The following is a 10,894-nucleotide window of genomic DNA, read 5'->3' as shown; positions in this document are numbered from 1 at the left end:
TGTGTACTTCCCTCTAACTGAGTGTGAGATGGACATAGCGACTTGTTTCCAACAATAAGAATGTGGAAGAAATATTGGGGTGTCATTTCTGGGAATTAGAATTGAGCAGACAATAAAGCTGGCTTTCTTCATCTTGCCTCTCTCTTGCTCTTGAGTTGCTTAGGTTGATAAAACCAAGCTGCCGTGTTGTGACCATCAAGAGGCCCATGTGTCAATGAACCATGGTAATTCTGGACAATATCCTGTTTACATGTGAATCCTACCAAGAGTCATCTCGGACGTGGTCCTAATTGGAATTTTGATTCCTATAGCACTGGCTGACACCTCGATTGCAACCTTCTGAGGTGTTCTCTGAAATATTTAGTGAAGTATCTGTTAGAAAGTTAATATGTAAAATTCAATAGTATTCTAGTGCACCACTATAATTCGATTAGAGCAAAAACTTAGAGAAGTCTTTCAAATATGCAAACAAACAAACAAAAACCTTGAAAATATCCACCATATAAAAGGCCAAACTGAGCAAGGGCTAAGGAAATGAAAATAAGAAGTTATCCTTAGAGTCAAATGAGAAAATGGAAAGAGTATCATATCCTTCATATAGAAGACCTAAAGCTGTAAAGATTTCATGCTTAATACAATAGATTTACAGATATCAAACTCACACCCTGAGTGCTTTGATTTTTTAAAGCATGAAGTTTTTTCAGTTTAATTTAATATCAATTTTACATTGGAGTATACTTGATTTACAATGTTGTGTTAGTTTCAGGTGTACAGTAAAGTGAGTCGGGTATACACATCATAATTTTATATTAAGATCCTGCAAATTGGAAGTAAGAACTAAGGAATACAGTGGAATTGCCTCCTGAAAAGAGGAAGAACAGAGACCCTTCCAAGGACCTTCACCTTTCTTATATTTTTCCACACCCATTAATATTAGCAAGTCTCCAGAGACTGGGACCACATGGGCTCATTGGCTAATTCTGAGTTTTGTGCACTGAGCCCTCAGGTCACACCACTGTGCATAATTGCTGCTGCCTGCCCATTAGTTTGCCAGTTCTAATAGTGTGGTTCTTTATCTGTGTCTCTTCCATTTGTGGGCACCTGCATTTGAAGTTCCCAGCCTGATGTCTTCCTGCAAATCCTGAGACTTCATCACATACCAGGCATACTCCTTGTTCATGGTCCAGCATAGATGCAGCCCAGCCCAGTAAGTACTGAGTAAGCCCGTGATTGAAAGAGGGACTGTTAGGTGGCTGCCAAGGTGGGGGGAGTGGAATGGACTGGGAGTTTGTGGCTAGTAGATGCACATTATTGCATTTGGAATGGACAAGCAATGAGATCCTGGTGTATAGCACAGGGAACTATATCCAACAGCTTGTGATGGAACATGATGGAGGATAATATGAGGAAAAGGCATGTATAAATATGTATAAATGGGTCACTTTGCTGTACAGCAGAATTGACAGAACATTGTAAATCAACTATAATAAGATTTTTAAAAAGAAAAGATAAATAAGAAAGAAAGAAAAAAAGAGGGAGCGTTAGGAAGATTACTCCCTCCTCAAGAGAATAAACATGATAATTGTGGCAGAAAGCCGAGAGGGTACCAATATTACAACATTTCATAATAAATCCCTATGAAATTTATGTTCTTCGCTCTGGTTGGGGTGTGAGAAATCTCATTCTGAGTTTGGCATTCACCTTCACTGGCTCTGCCTCTGGCTGGCATCTCCCACCAGAGCAGCCCCTGGGTCTTTCTAAAACTCCCCCTGAGAATGTCAAGTGATCATGAAGGAATGATGAAAATGGGGAAGATGGCATCAACTATAGCATCATATTCTGTTTCTGAGTGATTCCTAAATGTTATGCTCTAGAATATGTGTTTTATGTAACTTGTTTCATTTCATGTGTATAACCTCACCCAAACTACAAGGGCACACATCATTGTTATTCTTTTTAATAAGAGGAAAGGAGCACAGCATTTGATGTAACTTGTGCCAGGTCATGAGTTAGAAAAGGTTGAATCCATGTTTGAAGCCAGTCTTTCTGGGCAGACTAACTGCAGACACAGGGTATCTGGGCAGACTTCCCCCTGCCCACCCAGAGTCATGTCACCCCCAGGTCAGTCCTGGAAGAGACTCATTGCTCAGGATGCCCTTCCCTTTGGAGTTTTCTGGAGCATATAGTGGAGGGCAATAGGGAACATTTTCCGCATCAGCTACAGGAAAGTTGCATGAGATACAGGCAAAGTCACAGAAAGAATTGGCACTGGAAATTTAAGGGTAGATCTCTCTGCTGATCTTGCTCCTGGATTTTACTTTGAGCATTCACTTCCTCGTCCATACTCATAATCAGCCCACTCAATCAAAAAGGAGATGTAAGGCAGAGTCTTTGTGTTCACTCCTGCTCAAGAAAATGAAAACATTGAAAACAATATATCTCAAATGTATTTGTGATTAGCCCTCTGTACCTCTGCCTAAAACATTCAGAAAACCTGGAAATAGTGAAATTTAATGTGTGAGACTCAGAGACTGACAACTTCATTTTGAATCCTGTGTGCTTTCCTTATTCTTTGGGCAATTTCTTGGTCTCTCTGGGAGTTAGGATTGTCAACTGAGTTGATGCCTCATTGATAAAACTCCCCTTAATTAGGACTAAGCAAATAATGTTTGTCCTCTATGAATAACTATGTGATGGATGCCTAAAGTAAGTGCAAAATAAATTTCATATATTTTGTTGGTAACAATGACAAGGCTAATTCTTATATTATTAGATTTGAATGTCTGATGATCTGGTATTATGGCTTTCCTACATCCACGAGAGGACTTTTTTTTTATTTGTTTACATAAGTACATCTTCATATTGAAGAGAAATGACCAAGGGTCACCTATTTCTTTCTCTTTTTTTATAAATTGAAAGTTTTAAAAGATTCTTTTTTATTATTAATTTTTAAAAATTAGTATAGTTGATTTACAATGTTCTTCCAATTTCTGCTGTATAGCAAAGTGACCCAAGGGTGTGTGTGTGTGTGTGTGTGTGTGTGTGTGTGCGTGTACAAATATATACATATATATATATATTTCTCACACCCCAACCAGAACCAAGAATATAAATTTCATAGGGATTTATTATGAAATGTTGTATATTGGTACCCTCTGGACTTTCTGCCACAATTATGTTTATTCTCTTGAGGAGGGAGTAATCATCCAAACACTCCCTCTTTCTTTCTTTCTTTTTAATTTATGTTTTATATGAATACATTAATATATAAATATGTAAATTATAATATATAATTTTTCTCATATTATCTTCCAAACTCAGGGCTCACCTATTTCTGATTCCCCAGAGCTTACACCTTGTTGGCAGAGAGGAGGCACCAAGAATTTTAAAAACCTAGTTATAGCATTGAATACACCCTTCCATTTTCATAGAAACAAAGTGTGGGCAATAGGGCTTCCTTCCATCTACTGGATCATGCATGTCAGTGTTTTCATCCTTTTCAGGAACGTCCCATAGGACCAGGGACAAGATAAAATAGTGCTTATTTGTAACTACAGCATGGACTTTCTATGGTACCTATTATTTTCCATGTAATAGAATCTGCAGCATTAAGTGATTGAGAAACCTCTCAAGAGATTATCATAAAATGGGGGGAAAGAGTCAGAAAAGAAGGAGACCGTACCTCTTGCTGCACGGGCTGAGACACATTTTAGTGTTTCATGTCAGTCCATGCTCCAGTGCTCCAAGACAGGAAAGTCTTCCACATTTCCACCTTTTTTTTGGATTGGGTTTTATTGATAAACACACAGGCCCAATAATTATTGAAATGTATTTACTCAAAATGACCAAATATGGATTAATTCCAAACTTCCCTTAGGGATCACACATGGTCTAGCTTTGGATATAGACTTTCCATTTCCAAGAAGCTCAGAGAGGAGGAGACGTTTACACACACTCCACATATAGGGGGTGAAGGACCCAGGACTCTAAAGTTGAAGTGCTTTTTCCTGTACAGTTCTCTGTCACTTCCACTGCAGCTAAAATGCATTTCACTTTCTTTTTCTTTTTCCTCCTTCCTTCCCTTTCTTTCTTCCTTGCTTTCTTTCTTTTGGTTGCACCTGCAGCGTGCAGAAATTCCTGGGCTAGGGATTGAACCTGGGCCCCAGCAGTGACCTGAGCTGCTTCAGTAACAACACCTTAACCTGCTGTGCCACAAGGAAACTTCCAAAAGTGTTTCTTTTCAAACCAACTTTGGTCCCAGATGTGAAATAAAGGTAGAAGAGTTGATTCATCATCTTTTGGTTCAGTGAGGGCAACTGTGAATTCTAGGAATGCAGCAATATTTTACAGGGTCCATGATGGGACTACATTGTGGATTGCGGGGTTTTCTACAAACACTCATGTTTTTCTGTCCAGCTTTGGAATCTGCAGTTGAAAAGATTTCCTGTACAAAATGAAAATGTCATGTGCAGCTATCATGAAAATATCACAAGACAGACTTCATGGATGTTTTCGAATGATACCTTAATAAAAGAGGATGCAGTTTCTATCAAGTGATTTTTGTATTGAAACAAATATAGGCAATTAATATAAGTAAAATTGAACATGCACCAATTGTTAGAAATTTTAATGAATAATCTCCACTCACATATTATATACAAATTCTCATATGTATGGCATGGAGAGAGGTGAAAGAATTTTCATAGGAATGTTGTAAGAAGAAACTATTGTAAATAATACTATAACGTATAAAATGTCATTTAAAATAAATATTTACTTAATACATAAATAAAATACATTAAATTATATATTATTACATTTAGAACATACGTGAAATATATATTTATATTTGTTAAATTTATATTAAAATATATAAATAGAAGGTTATATGCTAATAAAATAATGACTTCATTTATATAATAATGTGCATCAGCAACAAGATTTAGTAGTTTTATGTACGTTACAAAAAGACTTCACCACCAGGTTGTGGTAACCAAACACATTTCTAGAGGCACCATGTATAGTATATTGTTAAGGTAAATTTTTTATTTTTATGGCTGCACCTGTGGCATATTGAAGTTCCTGGACCAGGGGTCCAATCAGAACTGCAGGTGGGGTGTATCCTTAACCCACTGAGCGAGGCCCAGGATGGAAACTTCATCCTCACAAAGATATCAGGTCCTTAAACCCTAAGAAAGCTATTTATGGATGCATAAATCATTATTGATATCATGGCATCATTGACAAGACAATACACCCATCCACATTATGACATTGGTGGCCTTTGGGGTACAGATGTGCAGAGGAATGTGATGGAGCTGAGATACCAAAAAAGTTGAATAGGTAGTGGGTACTGATGATAGTAATAATAAGTAATATTATTGGAACATTTTTCAAGTGTTAGTCAATATTCAAAGCAGCGTGTCTCAACCCCAGCTGCACATTAGGATGGCCAAGAATCTCAAATGTAGATTTCCTAAAATTGTTTCTAGCTAGGCTGAGGCTGGGGTAGCTGTGTATTTTAAAACAACCTCTCAAAAATATATTGACCAACTGGAACTGAAAATCACTAGTCTGAGCAATAAAAATGATTTTTTTAAAACTTTCTACAATGGTTGTTCTAGGTAGTTCCGTTATTATCACAATCAAACAGATAATGGAACTGTCCAGGTGTGTTTACATTCCTCTACTTTGAAGTTTTCCCAATTAAATCCTAGTGTGACATGCCAAAATAATGATCCAGAATTGCCTTCAGGTAGTAGAAGCAAAGGAATTGCCATCTCTATCAGGAGGGTTGGACATGAAAATCTGTTAGCTAGATACAAGTGGATGGGTCCTGACCTGGCTCTGGGACCATCCCTCATGCTGAGCTCCCCAACTGTAAATAAAGGGTTTATGACCATGAAAACAAGACCACCAGGTATATGAACCAGCACTCACCATCACTAATCTTAGGAAATGAAAGTCAAAACTCCAGTCAAATACCACCTCTCATCTGTTAGGATGGTTACTGTCAAGAAAACCAATGATAATACGTGTTCTGGAGGATGTGGACGAAAGGAAACCCTTGCACTTGGTTGATGGGAATGAATATTGGCACATCCTTTACAAAAATAGATTGGAGCTTCCTAAAAAATTAAAAATGGCTACTAATTAAAATAGATCTCCTGTATCTTCAAACGACCCCACCTCAGATTGCATGTCCAGAGGGAAAAAAAAAAACAGTACCTCAGAGATCACTGCACTCCCATGTTCACTGCAATATTATTCATAATAGTGACAACATGAAGTATCCCAAGTGTCTGGTGACAGATGAGTGCATAAAAAAGATGTGCTGTGTGTGTGTGTGTGTGTGTGTGTACATAAAATATTCAATGTATTATTATCCAGTCATAAAAGAAAGAGATCCTTCCATTTGTGACAACATAGATGGAACTGGAGGATGTCATGCTTATTGAAATAGACCAGACATGGAAATAACATATGATCTCACTTATGCGTGGAATCTAAGTAAATCGAAATCAGAGAATCACAGATTAAAACTGTAGTTATAAAGGGAAAGGGGTAGAGGTAGAGGGGAGTTGTTGTTGTTCAACGGATACAAACTTTCAGGTATAAGATGAATAAGTTCTGATGATGTAATATACAGCATGGTGGCAATAGTTAATGATTCTGTATTGTATTCTTGAAATCTGCTGAGAGAGATCTGGTTAAGAATTTCCTCCCAACATAGAAATACAAATAATAACAATGTGATCTGATGGATATGTTAATTAACTTGATTATAATAATCATTCACAATGTCTATGTGCAGTAAATCATCATTTTGTACATCTTAAAAAATCTACATGGGGGTTCCCATCGTGGCACAGCGGAAAAGAATCCAGCTAGGAACCATGAGGTTTCAGGTTCGATCCCTGGCCTCACTCAGTGGATTAGAGTTCTGGGGTTGCCCTGAGCTGTGGTGTAGTTTGCAGACATGGCTTGCATCCTACGTTGCTGTGCCTGTGGTGTAGGCTGGCGGCTATAGCTCTGATTGGACCCCTAGCCTGGGGAGGCTCTATATGCTGCAGGTGCGGCCCTCGAAAGACAAAAGACAAAAACAGAACAAAACAAAAAAACCTACATGTTTTACAACACAAATATGTAATTTTCTCAATTATATTTCAATAAACTGGAATTTAACCCAAAAATAATGAAGAAGTATTACATCTAATGTGTGAGATCACTTCTTATTTTGCCACTACAGAATAGAGTCTAAAAAATGAGAAGTGGTCCCACACCCTGGATGTTTTACTGAGATTTTACTTGGTTGAAAAAACTCATATAAAACAAAATGTTTCAAGGGTATTACTTAAAATTTATTATTGTTTAATTATTGACAGAAATTCTGTAGTTCCCATTGTAGCTCAACAGGTTAAGAACACAACTAGCAGCCATGAGGATGCGGGTTTGACCCCAGCCTCGCTCAGTGGGTTAAGGGTCCAGTGTTGCTGAAGGCTGAGGCATAGGTCACAGATGCAGCTTGGATCCAGTCCTGCTGTGGCAGCTGTGGCAGCTGTGGCTCTGATTTGACCCCTAGCCTGGGAAATTCCATATTCTGCAGTTATGGCTCTAAAAAGAAAACAAAATTCTGTATATTAACACAATTTTGGTAGTCATCAATGCTTTATGATTAGGTGATTACTTATCAAAATTTGAAGTCCAGAAAAGCCAAAGATATGAAGTATATACCAAATGACTTTTAAAAGCCCTTTCAGTAGGTAGAGCCTCAGTCTCATAAAAGACACCCCTCATATTTGAGAAACTTATTTTTATGGAGGGAATAAAGAAAACTCAAGAATGATAAAACTCGTGAAGATAATTATCACATACAATTTGTTTTCTAGAGTTCCCTGATGGCTCAGTGAATTAAGGATCTAGTGTTGTCACTGTGGTGGCACAGGTTCAGACCCTGACCTGAGAATTTTCATGTGCTGTGGGCCTGGCCAAAAATATTTTCTGATTCTTAACATTCAACTTTAATTTACACAGTGTTGTGTTTTTTTTTTTTTTTTAATTGGCTGCACCTGCAGTATGTGGAAGCTCCTGGGCCAGGGACTGAACCCACATCACAAAAGCAACCCAAGCCGCAACAGTGACAAAGCCTGACCCTTAACCTGTTTGTGCCACAGGGAGCTCCACAGTATTGTGCTTTATAGAGTATTTATAAATATTCTAGCTAAAGGACATATATGGAATTGTATTAGAATAATATGAGGTTTATATATAACCATGTCCTAATATCATTAATTTTGAATTATATATTTTTATTAAAGAAGGAAGGAATTTATCATTCTATATATTTTTTCTCTATTTTTGACTTCTTAGGGTCACACTAGTAGCATATGGAAGGTCCCAGGCTACAGGTTTAATTGGAGCAGCAGCTGCCATACTAGACCACAGCCACAGCAACACAAGATCTGAGCTGTGTCTGTGATGTATACCACAGCTCACCACAATGCCAGATCCTTAACCCACTGACCTAGGCCAGGAATAGAGCCCATGTCCTCATGGGCACTAGTCAGATTTGTTACCACTGAGCTGCAATGGGAACACCTCATTCTATATTTTTACTAAAGAGTAGGCTATATTTTACTGAGATCATGGCTCTATTCTCTCTCTCTCTCTCTCTCTCTCTCTTTCTCTCTCTCTCTCTCTCTCTCTCTCTAGCTGCACCCATGGCATGTGGAATTTCCTGGGCCAGGGATTGAACCCACACCATAGCAGCAACCCAATCCACTACAGTAAAACCCTGGATCCCTAACATGCTGCACCATAGGAAAACTCTGATCATGACTCTGTTATCTCCAACATTCTTGCTTCTCTTTACCCTTCATTCCAGTTTCTATAAGATAAGTATATATAGAATGAAGTGACTAAACAGAAACCAAGGAGGGAACAGTTCAAGCAGATAGAATTTGTCACACTGAGAAAATATTATTGAAGGTACTAAAGTGTATTGTAAAGTGACAATACAAAAGAATTGCTTATATCCCCAAAACATACACAGTACTTGATGACATTTACTTATTTTATTTTTTCCAATCTTCTTTTCCCCAAAGCATCCAAGCTTCATGGAACAGCAAAATCTAACAAGTGTTTCAGAATTCTTCCTCCTGGGACTCTCAGATGATCCAGAACTGCAGCCCTTCTTCCTTGGGCTATTTCTGTCCATGTACCTGGTCACTATGTTGGGGAACCTACTCATCATCCTGACTGTCGCTTCTGACTCCCACCTTCACACCCCCATGTACTTCTTCCTCTCCAGCCTGTCCTTGGCTGACATGGGTTTTGTCTCTGCCACCATCCCCAAGATGATTGGGAACATCCAAACTCATAGCAGAGTCATCTCTTTTGCTGGCTGCCTGACACAGATGTCTACTTTCGTCCTTTTCGGAAGCATGGATGATATGCTTCTGTCTCTGATGGCCTATGACAGGTTTGTGGCCATCTGTCATCCACTGCACTACCTGGTCATCATGCATCCACGCCTCTGCTGCTTCTTAGTTTTGATGTCTTTTTGGTCAGCCTTTTGGACTCCCAGGTGCACAATTGGATTGTGTTACGACTTACCTGCTTCAAGGATGTGAAAATTCCTAATTTCTTCTGTGACCCTTCTCAACTCCTCAACCTTGCCTGTTCTGATATCTTCACCAATAACATTATTGTGTATTTTGTTGGTGCCATTTTTGGTTTTCTCCCTATATCAGGAATCTTTTTCTCTTACTGTAAAATTCTTTCCTCCATTCTGAGAGTGCCTTCATTAGGTCAGAAGTATAAGGCCTTCTCCACCTGTGGCTCTCACCTGGCAGTTGTTTGCTTATTTTGTGGAACAGGTTTTGGGGTGTATCTCAGCTCAACCATCTCACATTCTCTCAGGAAGGATGCAGTGGCCTCGGTGATGTACACTGTGGTCACCCCCATGCTGAACCCCTTTATCTACAGTCTGAAGAACAGAGACATCAAAAGGGCCATGAGGAGGTTGCTCAGCCAAGCAATCTAATCTCGGTACCTGTGCCACCCATTTGGAGTGTATGTTGGAAAATGCAGAAAAACTAAACATGTAGATCTGCAAACCTTTCCTCTTTTATCACATCATCTTTGTAGCTCCTATGGCCTTCACACCTCTTCTTGCTTTGCACATGAGTATTGCTTCTTTTTGTACTTCTTAATGAAACTTGGGGAGAACTGGGATCATTTGTATATCTTCATTACTGTGTGACTTACTCCTACTATATCTATGGTTATATTGTAGTTTATCATTGATGGGCAAAAGATCCTGGAAAGAGGAACAACTCTCTTTTCATATACTTAAAATTGACATCTTTTTTTTTACAGATATTTTGTGTTTTTAATTTTGTGGACAAGTTTAGTATTTTCTTTTTACTCTCACTCATTCTAATTCTTTATTTTTAATGATATAGGACCTAAACATTCTAGGAATAAAGAGGTAATGTTTGTACGTAATAAGAAAGCAGTAAATGTAGATATCCTTCTTTTCACTTACTCTGAGGTTGATATATTTCCAATAATTGAATTGAACATTAATTGTGCTTCATCCTGGATGCCTGACATTACTTCTTTGTATCCTAGTATGTGATCTATTGCAGAGAATGTTCCATGTATGCTTCCAAAGAATGTTTATTCTGTTTTTCAAAATGTAATGTGTTGCAGATATCAATTAAATCCAACTGTTCTATTGTGTCATCTAAAATCTCTGCTGCCTTATCAATTTTCTTTCTGGATGACCTGTCCATTGATGTCATTGTGGTATTAAAGTCTTCTACTGTTATTGTAATCCTGTCAATTTCTCCCTTTATATTTTCTAGTATTTGTTTTATATATTTAGTTA

General features: G+C 38.1%; 1 protein-coding gene across 1 annotated transcript; it reads left to right on the top strand.

The window, feature by feature from the left end:
• The first annotated feature begins 9,113 nt into the window (after nucleotides 1–9,113).
• Nucleotides 9,114–10,045, top strand: LOC110255323 (olfactory receptor 7E24). The gene is given in 2 exon segments (XM_021082462.2): nucleotides 9,114–9,561; nucleotides 9,564–10,045. Coding segments are annotated over 2 exon segments (927 nt in total). The 5' UTR covers nucleotides 9,114–9,116.
• The last annotated feature ends 849 nt before the right edge of the window (nucleotides 10,046–10,894 follow it).

The sequence above is a fragment of the Sus scrofa genome, chromosome 2 (assembly GCF_054392235.1).
Source record: "Sus scrofa isolate SSC_HxYL_T2T_F1_AM1 chromosome 2, Sscrofa_HxYL_maternal_Yorkshire_Landrace_v2.0, whole genome shotgun sequence".
Lineage (NCBI taxonomy): Eukaryota > Metazoa > Chordata > Mammalia > Artiodactyla > Suidae > Sus > Sus scrofa.
This window is presented reverse-complemented; position numbering and strand designations above follow the sequence as displayed.